The sequence below is a fragment of the Mytilus californianus genome, unplaced genomic scaffold (genome assembly GCF_021869535.1).
Source record: "Mytilus californianus isolate M0D057914Y unplaced genomic scaffold, xbMytCali1.0.p SCAF_47, whole genome shotgun sequence".
NCBI lineage: Eukaryota > Metazoa > Mollusca > Bivalvia > Mytilida > Mytilidae > Mytilus > Mytilus californianus.
In genome coordinates this window covers 760176-783061 of record NW_026262698.1, presented here as the reverse complement: position 1 = coordinate 783061, position 22886 = coordinate 760176, and the positions used below count along the sequence as shown (strand labels likewise).

General features: G+C 32.0%; 1 protein-coding gene and 1 long non-coding RNA gene across 14 annotated transcripts in view; both read right to left on the bottom strand.

Annotated features, from left to right (window-relative positions):
* Positions 1–3065: 3065 nt before the first annotated feature.
* Positions 3066–4933, bottom strand: LOC127700048 (uncharacterized). The gene is made up of 2 exons (XR_007981415.1): positions 4618–4933; positions 3066–4116 (listed from the first exon to the last, which is right to left on the bottom strand). It is a non-coding gene; the product is annotated as an uncharacterized LOC127700048 (long non-coding RNA).
* A 49-nt stretch (positions 4934–4982) lies between these two features.
* Positions 4983–22886, bottom strand: part of LOC127700046 (myotubularin-related protein 14-like) — a 36609-nt gene continuing 18705 nt past the window's right edge. For 12 of the 13 annotated variants that reach the window (XM_052203488.1, XM_052203501.1, XM_052203491.1 and 9 more), the window contains 9 exons: positions 21419–21482; positions 20691–20853; positions 18027–18063; positions 16103–16170; positions 12254–12324; positions 11822–11954; positions 10690–10863; positions 8741–8851; positions 4983–5252 (listed from right to left, as the gene is read on the bottom strand). In XM_052203488.1, coding sequence (XP_052059448.1) covers positions 5066–5252; positions 8741–8851; positions 10690–10863; positions 11822–11954; positions 12254–12324; positions 16103–16170; positions 18027–18063; positions 20691–20853; positions 21419–21482 — 1008 coding nt within the window. In that variant the 3' untranslated portion in view covers positions 4983–5065. The remainder of the gene's footprint in view (positions 5253–8740; positions 8852–10689; positions 10864–11821; positions 11955–12253; positions 12325–16102; positions 16171–18026; positions 18064–20690; positions 20854–21418; positions 21483–22886) is intronic. The other variant, XM_052203489.1, reaches the window with a different exon arrangement.

The window sequence follows — 22886 nt, the reverse complement described above, 5'->3', positions numbered from 1 at the left end:
AAGTCTGTTTAAAGGTTTGGTTAGCTTTTGAGGTGAATGACGAAATGTTTGTGCTTTGTATAGAATATTAAATGTTTTGACAAGTTTGTGATATCGAAAACCCTGGTGGACTAATAATAGTCCAGTACCAGGCTGACATGAACTATACAAAATGTTTAAAGGCAAGGCGTGACGATAAACTTTATACATTAAACATACATGTATTATATAACTATACACCATGGTAAAACACCGCAGATATTTCTTTGATTGGTTGGTTGATTGTTTGTTTGCGTAATGACCAGTGGAAAATATTTCATGCATGTTCATAGTTACTGACCTTTGTAAATACTATACAATTACTGTCTTTTGATGAGGTAAATATGTGGTTTTATTGACTTTTGAAAAACTGATAATTACTGAGGCCAAGGGCCGAAGTGAATATCAGTTTTTCAAAAGTCATTTAAACCATATATTTACCAAAACAGAAGACAGTAATTGTTTTATTCCATATTCCGAGAGAAATGTATGTAATGGCAATTATTTACAAAAACCAATTGTACATCAAACGTTTTTTTACCAAAATTATGTACGTAAAAGCATGCGACGTTTTGCGCGGTTAATATACTTTTTCCGCAGGTGAATATGCTTATTTATTCAAAATCCCATTCATACAGAAAAACCTACTAAAGATTTATCAATATGGAATAATTGTGTTTACTATTGATTTTTTTTTGTTCATGATTTGTATCTGTACTTGTGTGTTTAATTATTATGAATGACCAAAAAATATGGAGATTGAACACACAATCATAAAGTGCCATATCGAAAAAAGGTATGCTGTTCAAAGTATCTAGTTTACACAAATCTCATACCGTATTTCATGCATTCACAATTTATGACGACACACTCGACCTCGGATGAGTCGAACCTTGGATAAGTCGAATACTTTGGTCCTGTCCCTTCAACTTCGACATAACGAGGTTCGACTGTATTATATAACCATACACCATGTTCAAGATTAGAACAAGTTAACAATTAATGCAATAGGCAGGTCCTGCAATATGGGTCCGACATTTTGAATGCTACTGGAAAATGAGGGTATTTTTGAAGGGGACAGAAATTAAAAGACTTTAAAAGTCTGGAGAGCTCGAAATATTCTCTACACGAGGACTTTTAATTCTGACCAGACGTGGCTGCGAATTCATACATTCCACACAGTCAAACGGACGCCCCTCTTTGGCAAGTATTTTACTGCAAGTTAGAAGAAGACCAAAAGTGACCATATTTCTTTCCCCCGGTAACCTTTACGGGTACATTTTCTCTTAACATTAACTTGCATACTGGTAAACCGGTTAATCAGTCAAAAGATTATCCTAGCAACCGGTCAAGTAAAAATATTCCTTTTGATAACACTAATAATTTTACATCAAATATATGAAAATTCAGAAGCCTTTTCGAAGAATTGATGAGAAAATATTTTCATGTGTTTCAATATAAATTTTGAAAATTTGACTGATCTAAGCATTCAAAATACTATATCAGCGTGTAATGCTGTTGAATATTGAATTATGCATTAACCTCCAAGAAATATATTCCGGATACCTGCAGTGTTTTTGATAAAAGGATTGATTTCCAAATTTTTAACACACAAAATGCCATTGATAAAAATCCACTGGTCGGAAAATTCGGTGATATAATTGCCTTGAGTAATGCTTTGGCATGAAGATATCTCAAAGAAACTCAATATTAAAAAACAAATAATAACAGCTTTCGAATTTTGACGTCCGAGTTGTCAAAACTAAAATCTAGTGGATAAATAATATTACCAAGGGTCTAAATGTATTACAGCCCTTGGATGGTGTAAACTTCCCAAAAAACGTGTATGGTGTAATGATGTATGGTGCTTTGGTGTATGGTGTAAGGATGATCGGGAATGGTGTGAATGAATGGTGTACGACATTTAAAACTATGCAAAATATTAAAGAACAGATTTTTGATTTTATACATTAATTAATTTACAATATTGTGATCAAAATTCGTTTTTTAAAATAAATAAATAATTTTGTAGTCGCACGCTTTCTTTGAAATTAAATTGCATTATGGTGTAATGTGTAAGGTGTATGGTGCAAAGGTGTAACGTGTATGATGTAATGGCACAGAGTGTATGGTGTAATGGTGTATGGTGAATGGTGTATTGGTGTATGGTGTTAGTGGGAAGTTAACACCATCCAAGGACTGTATTCAGAGAGACTATATGTCTAAATATCCGGCTGCAAGTATTATTAAAAAATCTTTCAAGAAGGGTTCATTTGTATATGAGATGTGTATTTGTTAATGGTTACAACATATTGAGACAGTACAAAACAGTTCATTCAGTAATAATTTTGTGCTGTATTTCACATTTGGTTAAAATTTTGTACTTAGGTCCATATTACAGAAACTTACTAAGAGCATCTGTATTTAATTGAATTAGTTGACATTTCACTGCTTTACTTTACTTGTTCAATGAATGTATTCCATAAAACTAGGTCATCATAACCTACATTTCATGATTGAAAGACTTCAATTCTTATGCCTCACATTCAGGTTCTTCTACATGACATTTCACTGCAGCTTCAATTTACTTGTTCAATGAATGTATTCCATAAAACTAGGTCACCATAACCTACATTTCATGATTGCAAGACTTCAATTCTTATGCCTCACATTCAAGTTCTTCTACGAGACATTAATAGTGATATATCAATGGTATATACTACTGGTTTCTTGTCATATTGTAAAACACAGTTATATAATATTTAGATCATCATGATTGACACATTACACCTGGCTGGCTCATCCTATGTTTTAGATTTATCTAAAAGCTTTTTTTTTTTTTATCAACCACTGATAAATAATCTGGTTAAATCTTTTATCTTCAAAAACAGTAGTTGCTGCAATATGATGCTAGATTCAAATTTCCCTAGAACATTCTGATCTTACGTTAGCTATATCATAGAATTAAGCTTAATAATTTTTTGTCATTTTTTAAAAGAAAATATGAGGCAGAAATTACATAATATTGTTATAAGATAATGACATACTTTTCTTTTTTTTTTATCAATTTCCATTCTTCGCAAATAGATCAATGATGGGAAAGAAAATAACTAGAGGCTCTAAAGAGCCTGTGTCGCTCACCTTGGTATATGTGCATATTAAACAAAGGACAAAGATGGATTCATGACAAAATTGTGTTTTGGTGATGGTGATGTGTTTGTAGATCTTACTTTACTGAACATTCTTGCTGCTTACAATTATCTCTATCTATAATGAACTTGGCCCAGTAGTTATAGTGGAAAATATTTTGTAAAAATTTACAAAAATTTACAAAATTTATGAAAAAATTGTAAAAAATTGACTATAAAGGGCAATAACTCCTTAAGGGGTCAATTGACAATTTTGGTCATGTTGACTTATTTGTAGATCTTACTTTACTGTACATTATTGCTGTTTACAGTTTATCTCTATCTATAATAATATTCAAGATAATAACCAAAAGCTGCAAAATTTTCTTAAAATTACCAATTCAGGGGCAGCAACCCAACAACGTGTTGCCTGATTGGTCTGAAAATTTCAGGGCAGATAGATCTTGACCTGATAATCAGTTTTACCCAATGTCAGATTTACTCTAAATGCTTTGGTTTCAGAGATATAAGCCAAAATCTACATTTTACCCCTATGTTCTATTTTTAGCCATGTCGGCCATCTTGGTTCGCGGGCGGGGTCATCGGACACATTTTTTAAACTTTATACCCTAATGATGATTGTGTAAAAGTTTGGTTAAATTTGTCTTAGTAGTTTCAGAGGAGAAGATTTTTGTAAAAGATTACAAAAATTTACGAAAAATGGTTAAAAATTGACTACAAAGGGCAATAACTCCTTAAGGGGTCAACTGACCATTTTGGTCAAGTTGACTTAATTGTAGATCTTACTTTGCTGAACATTATTGCTGTTTACAGTTTATCTCTATATATAATAATATTCAAGATAATAACCAAAAACGACAAATTTCATTAAAATTACCAATTCAGGGGCAGCAACCAAACAACGATTTGCCTGATTGGTCTGAAAATTTCAGGGCAGATAGATCTTGACCTGATAAACAATTTTACCCCTGTCAAATTTGCTCTAAATGCTTTGGTTTCAGAGATATGAGCCAAAAACTGCATTTTACCCTATGTACTATTTTTTAGCCATGTCGGCCATCTTAGTTCGTGGGCGGGGTCATCGGACACATTTTTTAAACTATATACCCTAATGATGATTGTGGACAAGTTTGGTTAAATTTGTCTTAGTAGTTTCAGAGGAGAAGATTTTTGTAAAAGATTACAAAAATTTACGAAAAATGGTTAAAAATTGATTATAAAGGGCAATAACTCCTTAAGGGGTCAACTGACCATTTTGGTCAAGTTGACTTAATTGTAGATCTTACTCTGCTAAACATTATTGCTGTTTACAGTTTATCTCTATCTATAATAATATTCAAGATAATAACCAAAAACGGCAAAATTTCCTTAAAATTACCAATTCAGGGGCAGCAACCCAACAACGGGTTGTCAGATTCATCTGAAAATTTCAGGGCAGATAGATCTTGACCTGATAAACAATTTTACCCCATGTCAGATTTGCTCTAAATGCTTTGGTTTCAGAGATATAAGCCAAAATCTACATTTTACCCCTATGTTCTATTTTTAGCCATGGCGGCCATCTTGGTTGGTTGACCGGATCACCGGACACATTTTTAAAACTAGATACCCCAATGATGATTGTGACCAAGTTTGGTTAAATTTGACCCAGTAGTTTCAGAGGAGAAGATTTTTGTAAAAGTTTACGGACGACGGACGACGGACGACGGACGCAAAGTGATGAGAAAAGCTCACTTGACCTTTCAGGTCAGGTGAGCTAAAAATCAAATTGGCTATTCTGATTGTGAAGCAAAATAAAAATAAAACCAACACACATTACTCCCTTTAAATTTTATATATTATTTTCTTTTTTATCACAATTGGTTTTGTTGTAAATTGTCTTATCATTGTCTATGGTTTCAAGTTTTCCCAGACTTAAATCCAACTTTTTCAGCGAACTGGTCCAACAAATTTGATATGCCTCCCTTTTTGCCGTTGGAAGCAATGATTTTGTTTGTATATGCATTATGAAATATTCTTCTAACAGAGTCAAGTTTGTTCCACCTTTGGCTTTCTGGGATTACAGTCTCTGTGGCTTCTTGACATCTAAAACAAAACAAAACAAAAAACAAAAATTCTGTTACACAGGATAAAATGATTTAGTATAATATCAGGAAGCATCTTTCTTGTAAGGCAAAACCGTCTAGGATATCCTGATAGTAAAAATAAACTCTTGAATATGTATCAACTGACAAATGCAGGTACTACAAGTAAAGGAAAATTCACAATTGGAAAATTGTAGATGGGTCTTCTGTCATAAAGTTCAGTTTAAAAATGACTCTTAATAGTCCCATCAAATGCAATTATTTCAGACTATAAACTGTAAAACATAGTTCATATCATTAAAATCTGTTATATAAGTTTATGTTTGGAAATCAAATCAAATACAATTCTTTATTCTTTTCACAATTTTAACATTTCTAAACTCTGTCAAATGTTACCAATATTGCTAATAAAAATAACAATAATAACTCCAATTAAAGAACCTTGGTTAACATGCTCACATACCCATTCACCCCTACATTGTTACAGAGCAAACAAAATCTCATATTATGTCCTTATTATCTACAAAGTTTCATAAAATTCTGTTGCAGTAGTATATTTATGCCAAAATTTTAAGTTCAAAAGGGCATAACTCCTAGAAAAAAAATCAAATAATTTTATATGGATATGCACATCTACATAGCATGTCCTTAATACCCGGTAACTACAAAGTTTCATGAAATTCTGTTGTTTGGTTTCAGAAGAGTTGCAATGACAAGAACAGGACTGATGGACATACAGACAGACAGATGAACAGACAGACAGACAGAGATATATTCAATACTTTTGGTTACATCTTAGTAAAAATATGCCTTTAAAGTAAAATGTTAATTTATAAAATTTTAGGCTTATATTTGTAGTCTTGTGTTAAATCCTTTATTTTGACCATCCTGTTAATGAAGTTTTATATAAATATAAATAAAATGCTTCGCTGGGGCGCAGCTTGATACGACCGCAGAGGTCGAACCCTGAACAGTTGGGGCAAGTATGGACACAACATTCAAGCTTGATACAGCTCTGAATTTGGATTGTTATTAAATATTTGACACAGCATAGGTTTCTGACACAGAAAGAATGTGGTCTAAGAACTTGAATTTTTTTTAATTTACCTATTATGGTCCAATGTCCAAAATCAAAATACATGGTTAGATTCAGCATATCAAAGAACCCCATATATTCAATTTTTGTTAAAATCAAACAAAGTTTAATTTTGGACCCCAACTTGGACAAACTTGAAAACTGGGCCCATAATCAAAAATCTAAACACATGTTTAGATTCAGCATATCAAAGAACCCCAAGAATTCAATTTTTGCTAAAATCAAACTAAGTTTAATTTTGGACCCTTTGGACCTTAATGTAGACCAATTTAAAAAACGGGACTTAAAATTAAAAATCTAAATACACGGTTAGATTTGGAATATCAAAGAACCCCAATAATTCAATTTTTGATGAAATCAAACAAAGTTTAATTTTGGACCCTTTTGACCTCAATATGAACCAATTTGATAGAGGGGCCTACAAATAAAAAATCTAAATACATGGTTAGATTCAGCATATCAAAGAACCTCATATATTCAATTTTTGTTGAAATCAAACAAAGTTTAATTTTGGACCCCAATTTGGACCAACTTGAAAACTGGGCCCATAATAAAAAATCTAAATACATGTTTAGATTCAGCATATCAAAGAACCCCATATATTCAATTTTTGTTGAAATCAAACAAAGTTTAAATACTGGACCCTATCTTGGACCAACTTGAAAACTGGGCCCATAATCAAAAATCTAAACACATGTTTAGATTCAGCAAATCAAAGAACCCCAAGAATTCAATTTTTGTCAAAATCAAACTAAGTTTAATTTTGGACCCTTTGGACCTCAATGTAGACCAATTTAAAAAAACAGGACCCAAAATTAAAAACCTAAATACACGGTTAGATTTGGAATATCAAAGAACCCCAATAATTCAATTTTGGATGAAATCAAACAAAGTTTAATTTTGGACCCTTTTGACCTCAATATGAACCAATTAGATAACGGGGTCCACAAATAAAAAATCTAAATACATGGTTAGATTCAGCATATCAAAGAACCCCATATATTCAATTTTTGTTGAAATCAAACAAAGTTTAATTTTGGACCCCAATTTGGACCAACTTGAAAACTGGGCCAAAAATCAAAAATCTAAATACATGTTTAGATTCAGCATATCAAAGAACCTCATATATTCAATTTTTGCTAAAATCAAACAAAGTTTAATTTTGGACCCTTTGGACATTAATGTAGACCAATTTGAAAACTGGACCCAAAATTAAAAATCTAAATACACTGTTAGATTCGGCATAACAAATAAATAAATGTGATCAAAGATTTCACAAATCTAATGCGCCATACTGTGCAATTAAAGATTACTTCTTGAAATTTTTCAATATTTGAAATTTGAAAAAAAAATAATATTTGAAGAATAATTCTTTTTAATTTCTGAAATCTGAAATGAGAAAAAATTGGCCCCCCACAATTTCTTTTTATCCCCCCCCCCTTTTTCCCCAAAAAAAATTCTTTCCCTCAAGATATGGTCATAATCTCAATTCAAATTTCCAATGGAGTTGGTAACCATAATTACCCATTTAAATTTACCATAGTGCTAACTTAATCTATTTTATAATAGAATTAATAAAAATATAGTGTCAAATCTTTCATATGGATTTTTTTGTAAAAAAAAAAGATGAAAACATTTGCAGATATTTTTACTGGTCTTCCTTTATAAATATGCATTTCTTTAAACATAATTTAAAAGCAGTGTAAGGGAAGTAACCAAAACGTTGTATTTGGATTACCTCCCTTACACTGTTTTAGATTATCTTTATTGTTCATTAACCATTACTTTATACATAATTTAAAAGCAGTGTAAGGGAGATAATTTCAATGATGTATTTGATTTATCTCCCTTACACTGCTTTAAATTATGTTTTGTACTAAAGTATTTGTCCATTAACCAGGACAACCTTGTTTTTCCCCCTTTTTTGCCCCTAATTCCTAAACGGTTTGAGCCATAACCCCCCAAAGCAAATCCTAACCATCCCTTTGTGGTATGGAAACTTGTAGTATAATTTCAGAGAGATCCATACACCGTTCCACAGTTATTGTCTGGAAACTAGAAAATGCTCATTTTTGGCCCCTTTTTGGCCCCTAATTCCTTAACTGTTGGTACCATAACCCCCAAAATCAATCCCAACCTTCCTTTTGTGGTATTTAACCTTATGGTCAAATTTCAAAAAGATCCATTCACTTAAACTAAAGTTAGAGTGCGAAAACCAATATGTATTCGGACGACGACGCCGGACGACGACGACGACGACGACGCCAACGTCATACCAATATACGACCACAAAATTTTTTTGCGGTCGTATAAAAAGAAACTCAATGTTTAGTTAACTGGAATCAAAGCCATAACTATTGCTATCTAATAAGGGAGTCATGTGACAAACTTACGAGCTCGGCCGACTTGAACCATGACCACCACTACTGTTACTGTCTGACAATGGAGAATCATGTGATGATACAAGTCCCCTCAGACTGCCTGTACTGGATACTACTTGCCAACTATAACAGGTACAAGTTATGTTGTTCATGTGAAAAAAACATTTGACAATGAGAATAATGCATTTCAAATTATGTTATGAATAGGTAAAACAATTGGGGAGAATAATACATTTTTAAATCTCTATCACCCCAAAGGTTAACTGCAGTAAAAAAAAGGTTGGATGACTATTATAGATATAAGACTAGAAATCAAGCACATGATGATATTTGAGCCAATAGATATAGAAATAGACATGGCCATAAAAACTGTATATTCAGTACAATATAACAATCTTAAGCCAAGTATACACTTAATATAAGTAAAGCCCCTTCTATGTTTGCTGCAGAAATGAAACAAGAAAACACTAGTTTTCTTTCTATGAAAGCTGGCCTTAGAAATAAATAAGCTTGGCTTGCGAAATCCTGACTATGCTCAGCTGCAAAAGAACCAAACTTTGCCAGATGTAAAAATGATAAGATGTTTCAATTCCAGGTCATTGTATCAGCTTTAAAATCTTTTTCTCCTAAATTACTTACATAAAAGTTCTTGGTGTCTGTGATTCTCAATTATTTATGGATAATGAATTTAGTTTATTTTTCTTAAAATGTACCATTAATTATTTTCATTTTGCCAATTTATATGGGATTGGCTTACTACTGCATTTCCTTTCAGTTTAGAGAATATATATCATATAATAATTACTTTAGCTTAGCTATGACTCAGAAATAATTTTTTCCTGAGTAAAACAATACTAATAAATAGATGATGGAAATGAAGATTGACTATGAAAAGCCTTATAAGGTCATGTTTGGTAAATTCTGGAAATCTGTCATTTCTGATTATGGTTCATGTTACAATTGTGATCTTTTATAATGAAACATTTTTGTCAATGTTCAAAGTGCTCAAATTAAACATACATTTTGATTGAGCAGTTTTAGTTTACTGATTGTTAACTATTTACCCCCATGCAGAACATTTTAAAATGTTTTATATTGAGGTGATGACCATGGAATAGCTGATGTAATATGAATTTGTAATGAAAATGGGGTTTGGACCACATCAAAAGTGAGAAAAAAAAGGTAGCTTTTATGAATACAATTGGCTGATCAAGTATCATATGGCTGAGACCATCTTCTCCTAGGAATTATATTTATAATTACAGCGTTTACCTAAAAGTCAATACTTATAAACAGATCAAGGAATTGTGGTAAAATGAAGAAAAAACTAAATGGCGGAGCTCAAATATGTCATGCCCCAACATTTAGTTACAAAAAGGTAGAAGTTAACAAAAAAAGTCTCCCATTTCTGATTATTTGACTTTCATAAATATTGTCAATAAAAGATTAGAAATCTTTGTAAATTTTCTTTCAAATCCAAAGGAGTAATGAAATGAAAACACTATAAAACCTGCACTGACCCCTTTCTCAAAAAATAATGCAAATTTCTAATTTTTATAAGAATCAAACTCTTGCAAGACATCAATAACAATAATAAAGCCTCATATAATTTGTAGGTAAACATAAAGAAATATCTTCCACACCTTTGTTGTAAAATGTTAAGTAAAACAGATCATATTTTCTTTTCAAAAAGAAATTTACTGTATCTCTTAAAATAGAATTCACAAATAAACATAACCTATTTACATATTATGTAACATTCCAATTACATCAGATATCAATGATTTTGAAAGTCTGCAATCTAATCTAAATTAAATCTCCGCGCTCTAATTTTTTATGCTTGGTCGCTGCAGCTCTGAATATATTGGAAAGTCTGATGATTTTTGTTTTCAATTAATGGAGGATAACCATTGCAATAATTTTTTTAACTAGAGCTCAAGTCTGTCTCACAGTAAACACACCTTCCACATGCAGGAGAGCCTGTTGACATGGTTGAGTATTTTCTGAGATTATTTGGTACTGCCATTGGACTAGATGATGATGGTGTATTGTTGTAATGACTGATGTTAAAATGGATGGGACTTTCTACAGGCAATTTATGTCTTGATTGTGGACCAATCATCATACTAGGATTCCTAGAAAAATATGCTATACATTAGTACAAAGTGGAGATTCTGTAAGGAAAATTAATGTAATACTAGTTTAATAACTTTAAAACCAGAGGGATTAACAATTTTATACATATATTGACTCACACTGCAATTATTTTTGCTAAGGACCAATTTCGTTTGCATAACTGTAGTTTTTCCAAAAATTAAGAGTAGACTACATTAATAAAACAAATAATGAGAATCTTTACTGCTTCATAAATTTAGAATCTTAAAATTGAATTTTACAATAGTAATAACTAGATCTTTTTTGTATTTTGGAAGAAAATTATCAGTGAAATATCAGTATTCTACAAAATTTCCACTTAATAACACAAGCAAAAGCATAATCAAGCATCTGTTATATCAACTATAACGAAGAAAATAATGATCAACATATGATTTTATACAAACCATGCTAAAAATTAAAGTGACGCACATCCCACTGAACACAAATGCGTGTTATATTTCACCAGAAAATATCATGTCAGAAAGAGTTTGTTTAAAATAATAAATAAAGGACAGCTATCATAAAAATCATGCATGAGATATGTCTACGTGTAACTAAGATCCTACAAGGAAGTTAATTGTTTTAGTTTAGTTGTTACATTAGTTTTGAGATTTCTATGGCAAATACACAATTTTTGTCTCCATTGAGGGGAATCTAATCTGAGATGAAAGCATATTGTTTAACTCATCAACAGCAAAATTTTTTTTCATATTAAATAAAGCATTACTGCCATTCAAATATGATTTTGTCAATGGCATACTTTCTTTAAAAAATCTTTCGGTGTCAGTGGGATGGTAGCATATTTGTTTTAATGTTTTTGCTTTGGCTAAGTAAATATCTTAAATACATTACTTTGTTTAGAAATGTCAATACTATTAACAAAGTATTCTAACAAGAAACAAACTTTATGCATCAGAATGAACTCTTTCTACAAACCCATTTGTTTTGACCGAATCGTCATCAGATTCATTGGTTGAGAAAAATGTAGGAGCGCCCTCTATACTACTGCTTCCAATGCTACTTATACTTGTGTTACTACCTCGATAACTTAGTCGTCGAGGATCATTATCTGAAATTATAAATACAACCCTTAAATATTTACATTTAATGATACTTAAAATTTCATTTTTACTGTAAAAATTGAAATAACTTTTTAAAAATACTAGAAAAACAATTCTGATCCTTTGAATTTTGAACTTTTTGGTCCAAATTTTAAGGAAGAATCAATAAGAGATCTTTTCTGTATCTTATGCCCTTAGCATAAGTGGTTCTCATTCAAATGACCTAATAACAAACTTAAGACTTTAAAGCAATGGTAAAAGTTTCAGCTTTTCTGTAATAAAACATTTTCTAAAATTCTAAGTTTACCTAATAAAACACCCTCTATATTGCACTCTGAATTGTGTCTTGAAACATTCCTAGAAACATGTTTTGGTTCTCTGAAGGTATAAAAAGAAATTGATTAAATGGATATATGTAAATAAAGGCAACAGTAGTATACCCCTGTTCGAAATTCATAAATCGATTGAGAAAAAAACAAATCAGGGTTACAAACTAAAACTGAGGGAAACACATCAAATATAAGAGGAGAACTACGACACAACAGAAACACAACATTAAAATGTAACACACACAGAAACGAACTATAATATAACAATGGCCATTTTCCTGACTTGGTACAGGACATTTTAAGAAAAAAATGGTGGGTTGAACCTGGTTTTGTGGCTAGCCAAACCTCCCGCTTTTATGGCAATGTTAAATATAACATTAAAATGACAACATTACATGACAGGACTACAATACAAATAAATGGGAAAACATAACAAAAGGTACCAGGATTAAAATTTAATATGAAAGACGCGCATTTCGTCCACACAAGACTAACCAGTGATGCTCAGATCAAAAAAGTTTGAAAGTAAAATAATCAACAATACATGTCAACTTCAGGAAACAGATAATACCCCTGCCCCCCTCCCATTTCAATCAAAACCTTTTAGTGTAAGGTCTATCTAAAATTTGCAGTATTTACATTTAAATGAAACATGAGTTATTTATATTATATTAAAATATCCCTTCCTAGATAGTTCTTGTACCAACTCAGGTTATACTAAATCTAAATTGTGTGTGTTCTTTGGTTAAGGGATATCTTTTGTTTAATGAATTTGCCAAGCTTTCTTAGAAAAAGTTTATTTGAGAAACATTTATTCATCAATTTATTTTCTTAACAAAAGGGAATTGAAAATATAACAAGAGTGCACACGCTGAAATGTCTTGCCTTCTTTACTAATCATTGATATTATGTTGATGATCCTAAATATAAAGCTTTACTACAACTATCACATACACTTGACATGATCCAAGAAAATGAGGTCAAGGTCATATAAACCAAACAAAGAAATACATGTACACCTTACAATCATTCAATACACTAAATATAGTTGACCTATTGTTTATAGTTTCTAAGATACAGACTTAACCAAGAAAACTAAACATTGACCAATGAACCATGAAAATGAGGTCAAGGTCAGATGAACCATGCCAGGCAGACATGTACAGCTTGCAATCCTTCCATACAACAAATATAGTTGACCTATTGCTTATAGTATTAGGTTAAAATGCTCCGCAGGGCGCAGCTTGATACGACCGCAGAGGTCGAACCCTGAACAGTTGGGGCAAGTATGGACACAACATTCAAGCTTGATACAGCTCTGAATTTGGATTGTGATTAAATATTTGACACAGCATAGGTTTCTGACACAGAATGAATGTGGTCTAAGAACTTAAAAATTTTAAATTGGACATTCACCTATTATGGTCCAATATCCAAAATCTAAATACATGGTTAGATTCAGCATATCAAAGAACCCCAAGAAATCAATTTTTGATGAAATCAAACAAAGATTAATTTTGGACCCTTTTGACCTCAATGTGGACAAAGTTGATAACGGGGCCCAAAAATCAAAAATCTAAATACATGGTTAGATTCAGCATATCAAAGAACCCCATATATTCAATTTTTGTTGAAATCAAACAAAGTTTAATTTTGGACCCCGATTTGGACCAACTTGAAAACTGGGCCCATAATCAAAAATCTAAATACATGTTTAGATTCAGCATATCAAAGAACCCTAAAAATTCAATTTTTGTTAAAATCAAACTAAGTTTAATTTTGGACCCTTTGGACCCTAATGTAGACCAATTTGAAAACGGAACCAAAAATTAAGAATCTAAATACACGGTTAGATTCGGCATATCAAAGAACCCCAATAATTCAATTTTTGATGAAATCAAACAAAGTCAAATTTTGGACCCTTAGGACCTCAATGTGGACCAATTTACAAACGGGGCCCAAAATCCAAAAACTTAATACAGGGTTAGATTCATCATATTAAAGAACCCCAAGAATTCAAGAATAAAACCCCATTGAAATTGATCAAGAAATAAGCAATTTATACGAAGTATCTTCTTTTGCACAATACTGTGCAATTGAATATTTCTTGCTATTGCGCAATACTGTACAATTGACAATTTCTTGCTATTGCGCAATATTGTGCTATTGTATATTTCTTGCTATTGCGCATACTCTGCAATTGAAGATTTCTTGCTATTGAGCAATACTGTGCAATTGAAGATTTCTTGCTATTGTGCAATACTGTGCAATTGAAAATTTCTTGCTATTGCACAATACTTATAATATAATAATTTACACATCCTGTTTGGTGTGTATCTCCTACCATATCATTATTATTTGCTTTTAAATATAAATCAGAAATAACCAACTTAAAATGGAAAATTTTAAAAGAAAAAAAAAAGGAAAAAAAGAAAAAAAAAGAAAAAAAAAAAAATCCCCCCCCCCCAAATTTTTTGAACCCCCTTATGATTCATCACCCCCAAACTCAATCCCAGCCTTCCCTTTGTGGTATGGTACCTTGCAGTACAATTTCAGAGAGATCCATACACTTGAACACAAGTTATTGTCTGGAAACTAGAAAAATGCTTATTTTTGGCCCCTTTTTGGCCCCCAATTCCTAAACGTTTCGGGCAATTACCCCAAAACTCAAACCCAGCTTTCCCTTTGTGATATGGAACCTTGTAGTACAATTTCAGAAATATCCAAACACTCACACACAAGTTATTGTCATGAAACTAGAAAAATGCTTGTTTTTTGCCCCTTTTGTGGCCCCTAATTTCTAAAATTTTGAGGCAATTACCCCCAAAATCAATTACAGCCTTCCCTTTGTGATATGGAACCTTGTGGTACAATGTCAGAGAGATCCATACACTTACACACAAGTTATTGTCTGGAAGTTACAAAAATGCTTATTTTTGGCCCCTTTTTGGCCCCTAATTCCTTAACTGTTGGTACCATAACCCCCAAAATCATTCCCAACCTTCCTTTTGTGGTATTGAACCTTATGGTAAAATTTCATGGAGATCCATTCACTTAAACTAAAGTTAGAGTGCGAAAACCAATGTGTCTTCGGACGACGCAGGACGACGACGACAACGAACGACGACGCCAGCGTCATACCAATATACGACCAAAAATTTTTTAATTTTTGCGGTCATATAAAAACAGACCAAAACACAAAAACTTAACCCTGAGCAATGAACCGTGAAAATGAGGTCAAGGTCAAATAAAACCTGCAAGACTGACATGTACACCTTACAATCATTCCATGCACCAAATATAGTAGACCTATTGCATACAGTATAAGAAAAACAGACCAAAACACAAAAACTTAACTATAACCACTGAACCATGAAAATGAGGTCAAGGTCAGATGACACCTGCCAGTTGGACATGTACACCTTACAGTCCTTCCATACACCGAATATGCTAGACCTATTGCTTCTAGTATCTGAGATATGGACTTGACCACCAAAACTTAACCTTCTTCACTGATCCATGAAACGAGGTCGAGGTCAAGTGAAAACTGTCTGACGGGCATGAGGACCTTGCAAGGTACGCACATACCAAATATAGTTATCCTATTACTCATAATAAGAGAGAAATTAACATTACAAAAAATCTTAACTTTTTTTTCGAGTAGTAACTGAACCATCTTCTAAAATATAAAGCTTTTAAGAAGTTAGCTAACACCGCTGCCGCCGCCTCCGCCTCCGGATCACTATCCCTATGTCATGCTTTCTGCGACAACAGTCGCAGGCTCGACAAAAATACACATACTCATATCAAACAGTTCTGTTGATTACCTTTTCTTGACTGCAGAAAAATCATCTGATGCAATGTGAGTCAGAAAATTAAAACAGAAAAATAAAATCTGAAATAGAGAAAACCAATGGTGTCATTTGTTTATGTTAAGCTACTAACAGATAAATACCCAGTCTGAAAAAGGAATAAGTATGTAGTGGAAATATTTGGTTTAACAAACTAGATATATATAAAAAAACATGATTATCTATTTTTTCTTGTTTTAGTGGAGTAGTTAGTTGCTTACATCTTAATCAATTGGTCTCTGATGGATAGTTGTCTCATTGACAATCATACCACATCTTCTTACTTTGATTTTTACCTATGAGTATAAAAGTAAGGAGATGTTATTTTATTGTCAATGAGACAAATATCCAGCAGAGACAAAAGGGCTAGGATCTAAACAACTATAGGTCACTGTAAGATACCCAAAAGGTCAGTTTTCAAATAACATTTCAAATATATATTTTAATGGACAATTCCTACCTCATCTCCTTTATGAAACAGAAAGTAAATATCTCATACATACATTTTGATGTTGAAACTGATTTAAGTTTTGTTTTGAAATAAACACTATCTTTTATGTTGAAACCATCTGAAGTTTGTTTTGAAATATTTAACACAATTTTTAACTATATATTAAGACTCATCAAATCAGCCTATAATGACTTAACTTTTTTTTAATGTATAAATGAGCTTAAATAAGGAACATAGTGTGAAAACTGAAATTCTACATTTTATACAAATCTTAGAGTCACATAGTAATTGAATATAATAATAAAACTGACTAACATAAACACAAAGTTGTTACTATTGTGTTGTTATTTAATCGCTTTTTGTTATTTGAAGGCATGGGAAAACCATTAAAGGTTGGAATTATGTCAATTTCATACTTTGGTTGTTTTTATTATTAAACAATAATAAATGTCCATATGACTCCATGCCCCGCTCAACCTATCCCATTTCAATGTTTGGTGAACTGCCAAATCTGGTTCAAAACCATCGTTTGGAATATGTTTTTTTCTTCTTCAAAACTTCATATCAAAATGAATATTTGAACTAAGTTTAAAGTTGATGTGCCCACAAATTCATGGTAAATTACCTTAAACCAAAATTTGTACCTGAACCCCTGAAACAGAATGGATGAATGGATGCAAAGACTGGAAAACTTAATCACACCTTTCTATCTTTAGCAAGGCATAAATATATCCAAGGTTTTGGAAAATGACTTCTAGAGCATACAGTAGTAGCTTCATATTTCAACTCAGAGCAATTTCACTTCCAATATTTTTGGAAGACATTATAAATTTGTATTCTATTATTTTCCTACGGGCAGTCCATGTATCACGATAATGTCCAGTTCTTCAATAACTATTATGTTTATTTCATTGAGGAACCATGCTTTTAAAAATTCTCATAAATTCAAATTGTTCAAAGCAAACTCGAATTATTGTACGATTTCCATTTCTATAGGAAAGAGTGAAGGCCAGTCATAGTGATAACTATAGGTCACTGCCATTCATTTAAGTGCAATTTTTCAGTATATGAATACAAAATAAAGTTTTCTATAATTTTATGATTCTTGTTGCTGAGTCTCTATCAGCATCGGAAAGTACGGCAAAACAATCATTTGAGTTGTCTGTAGCAGACGTGCCTTCCAGTTCAGCCATGTTCCAAACATCTGAATCGCAATTGCTTTTATTAAAGGGACATCACTCTAAACAGAGAAACCATGCCCCACTGGTCATTAACATGTAAAAGTCCGTTAACAACCGGTTTTCTGGTCCATTTTTTTTCTGTTAGACCGATGGATTTTTTTTACAAAAGAATAAAGCATGTCATGCGGCCCCTTGTTATTCAATTAGAGAAGATAATTCTTAACCGATATAAAATAAATATTTTTAAAGGACAACGTATCATTCTTACCTCTTCTCCTTTATGGACCCTGTCTGGAAGATTGTGTCTGGAAATAAAAGCATTCTTTAAAATTTCTTATGCTTGACAAAATTTTCAAAAATTTAACTACAAAAATGAGGAGTAAATACAGTTGATGCACAAAAATAAATCTAATGGATTTTTACTACACATATGTAAATTTTCTGTGAACTCTTAAATTTGCAAACTCTCTGATTTTTTCCTAGCCAGACATTTTTCTACCTAATAATCTCTGAATTTCTTATTCATTTGAAAGCTACATAATAAGAAAATCTGATAAAATATTCTCAAGTTCTTGTCATTCCTTCTAAAGATCTGAAACTATTTTCACAAAACAATCTGACAAGAAATAAAGTTAGAAAACGGAAACAAAAAATGCAGTGTTTTCCATTCGGCATTTAAGCCGGGTGTGCCGACCACCTTCTTTTGAAAGCCGACCACCTTTCCATTTTAGGAGGTGGTCGGCTTTTATTTTTCAAATTCTGGATTTTTTTTTGGTTCCGCACCGTAAAAATTTAAATACTAATCGCGCCTCGCTAATTTGTTTTCATTGACAAAAATGGCGGATCGTCAAATTTCAATGTTTTCTTTTATTAATCGGGGGAAGAAAAAGGTAGATGACGATGGTGATAAGGAAAATTCTAGGCAAAATAAGTCAACTAAAACGGATAGTTGTATTGAAATTGTTAAAATTGAAAAAAAAGTATCAAAACAACGGAAAAGGCACACGAGCGATCGAGAATGTAAACTGGCAGGTTTTGGAACAATCCCTCTAAATTATGAGGGATATTCCTTAAATGAGAGACCAGAGGTCGTCTTACTGTTGAAGAAAAGAAAAAAGAAAAACTAAGATTTTTTAACTTAAAAGGTTATAAAATCGATTCAAATCAAATATTTTGTTATTCCAATCAGGGTCCCACGGGGACATTTACAATTAACAATAATTTATGATAGTATAACTCTAAGCAACAAACATGAGACATTGTACAGTTATATAATATTTGGAACAACTTTTCTCAAAGAGGGTCCCTTTATTTTTAATGATAAAGTAGATATAAGTCCAGGATTATTACAAAATTCTTGGACATGTTTTGACCGTACAATACTAAATAGATGTATAGTTCTTTGGAAAAATTTTCTGTAAATGAAATAAATATGTGCTCATTTGTATCTCTTGAAAAGTACCCTTCATAAAAGGGATAGTCATTACATTGAGGGGTTGTTCCCAAGCTGAGAAATATGAACAGGACTTCAAATGGCTAATCATCACAGAAGAAGGATGTTACTGTTCTGTGTGCCAAAAATACAGCACTAAAACAAGGAACAGGACAGAAACTTGGCAGGAGGAGGGAGTCCTGCAAAAGCCATTTGATATTTAATTTCATAAAATGTGAATACAATACTAACCATTCTTTTTGTGACAACACCCACAGTAAAAAAACCTGGTTGGAAAAGTATAAAAAAAATAATACGACCAGTTGCAAGTGTTTTTTTCAAAACACCCACCTTACCTTAGTGAAAAATGGAGAACACTGAAATGTGTACTTGATCTTAGTATTGTGGTAATAAATATTGTGTATAGGTTTCATAATGTTTGGTTGGGGCAAACTTAAGTTACAGAATGGAAACTAAAAATTTTGCAATCTTTCAATTTATAAAGGGGCATTACTCAGTAACGGTTAAAGTGACTACCCAAATTCAACTTGATCTGTGTTTTATCAGTGGAAGTCAAAATTAAACATTGCATTGTATAAAGCATTGATTGTACTTGATTCAACTATAATCATGGACAAAGGAAGATAACTCCAATTTTAAAAATTACTTGATATCTAGAAGAAAATAAAAATTTAGCAATTTTTCCATTTATAAAGGGGCATAACTCTAGAACGGTTAAAGTGACGCCACCAAAATTCAAACTTGATCTGTGTTTTGTGTTTATAAGCATTGTGTATAAGTTTCATAACATTTTTTTGAGGCAAACTAAAGTTAGAGAACGGAAACTAAAAATTTAGCAAATTTTTCCACTTATAAAGGGGCATAACTCTAGAACTATTTAAGTGACGCCACAAAAATTCAAATTTGATCTGTGTTTTGTGGTAATAAGCATTGAGTATAAGGTTCATAACATTTGGTTGAGGCAAACTTAAGTAAGAGAACGGAAACTAAAAACTTTGCAATTTTTCCATTTATAAAGGGGCATAACTCTAGAACGGTTGAAGTGACGCCACCAAAATTCAAACTTGATCTGTGTTTTGTGGTAATAAGCATTGTGTATAAGTTTCATAACATTTGGTTGAGGCAAACTCAAGTTAGAGAACAGAAACCAATTTCGGGACGTACGTACATACGTACGTACAGACGGACAAGGGTAAAACTAAGTGCCCCCTCCGCTACGACAGGGGCATAAAAATAGTCAAAAGTCATGCATTTTATATGAAAAATATGGTATCTTAATTTTTCTACAAAAATTGAAGTTGTTAAATGCTTATATTTTTTTTTTAATATCTTTCACCTTATTTAATTGAAATATTACTACTTTGAATTTCAGATGTCCACATCTCTAACCTACATTCAGGGAATTAAGACAAATAAATATACAAAAAAGTCAAATGAACACTCCTATACTAATAGTACATATCTCACTCTCTTACTCACCCAAACAAGTACCAATCATAGGCAAGTGTGAGGTATAATATTTCCGTGGGCGTGAGGGAAGCATGAATAATTCCATCAGCCCATAATGAAAGACGCAGGAGTGATATGAACATTGGAGTTCTGTCCCAGCCAGATATACAATGTACTAATAAACCACTGTCTCCTAAAAATAGAAGATCATATAAGTATCATGCAAGATTAAGGCTTTTAAATCTGTATATCACATATCGTAGTTGAAGTGATGGAATTGAACAGGCCCTCATCATATCCTATGAAGTAAAATGTTGATATAATTTTTGAAACAAGAAGAATAATTGATGTCAATGTTGGCAACTTGACATTATAAACCATGTGATTGAACTTATTTTGTATAAATCAAATATGTGAATTAGGCTAATTCAAAAGACTAACAGATAACAAATCAAATATCTAATATGACTTGGTTGCTATTGATTTCCTCATGCATTTACATCTACTATTCATCTTAGAAAAAAAATTAATAACCATAACAAGAAATCAGCATTTTTATCAATTATTAAAGACAATTATGCTTGTTATGCATTATGGGTTTTGCTCATTGTTGAAGGCTGTACAGTGATATATGGTTGTTAACTTTATTTTGCTTGTTTTTGAACAATTAAAAAAAAACTTATACAGTAGTCAACCTGGTAAACAAAAAAGGATACTATAGTTTTCATAAGGTTATAAACACGAAAAAGTATACTTACCTTCTTTTAAAATATGTAACAGTAATAATAAATAATTCTGTGTTAATTGCATAATATCCCAGTTCTGCCAAAAAAGAAAAGAAAACTTCAGTATATGTCCTTATTTTGCAATTTAATTACCAACATATATTATCAAACATTTAAATCAGGTAATTTAAACAAACTTAAAAATCATATGTTGAAATAAAAAACTACACTTCATAAACTGTTGACACATAGAAATGTCTCTGTATATGTTATTTTATTTTATAGTATAATGCAAATGTTTATCTAGCACCAATTAACATGTAAACAATGCATGACTTTCAAAGTCAATGGACCATGACAAAAAAACGGAATTTAATAATAATCTCCTTGATAATGGGATGTGCCAATGCTTGAACAACTGCATTCTAGATGTCACTGACTTAGCATTAGTGCGTTCCTTAAAACAACCATAATCACTATGCAAAAGTTCCCAAGTCAATGGACCATAACCGAGGCACAAAACTCAAAATTAGAAAAATTTAATGTCATATTTTAATTTTGACCCATGAAGAAATGATCTTGAGAACAACAGAACCATGTAATTTATCAAATAAATGGGAAAATGTGTCCAGATGATGCCGTCGCTTGCATATAACTTTATAAAGGTACATAACTCAAGAACGGTAAAGGTGAAGCTACCCAAATTTGTACTTGATCTGAGTTTTGTGGTAATAAGCATTGTGTATAAGTTTCATAACATTTGGTAGAGGCAAACTCAAGTTAGAGAATGGAAACGAAAAATTCAGCATTTTTTCCATGTGTAAAGGGGCACAACTCTAGAACGGTTAAAGTGACGCGCCCAAAATTCGAACTAAAGCTAGAGAATTTTCATTTGTAAAGGGCCATAACTCTAGAATGATAAAAGTGACGCCACCAATATTCAAACTTGATCTGTGTTTTGTGGTAATAAGCATTGTGTATAAGTTTCATAACATTTGGTTGAGGCAAACTTAAGTTAGAGAACAGAAACCAATTTTAGGACGTACAGACGGACAAGGGTAAAACTTAACGATGGGGGCATAAAAAATAATGAACTGATAGGTGAGAGTCTATATTGGCTAAGAATTAATCATAAGCAAGAATATAAATACACACATTTATTCTTAAATTATCTTATATCAATAACCTACCAAAAATAAACAGGTTCTCCACAGACAAAAAGCTATGACAATTACTATATAGATCAATACAATTGTTTATCATACAGGGTTCACCACAGAATGAAAATCAAGGGTTGGGGAGAAAGTTCATCAAATCAGAGATTTTGTGTTGTGTAGTCGAATTGATTCCTTGTGCATGAATTTTTATTTATATGCCTTACATGTATTTGTCATATATATAGCTAATTTGGAAAGGGGGTCTCACACAGATTTTGTAGTTGGTCCTATTAGTGGTCACCACACTTGCAGGAACATATTAAACAGGGAGAGTAAACAACTGA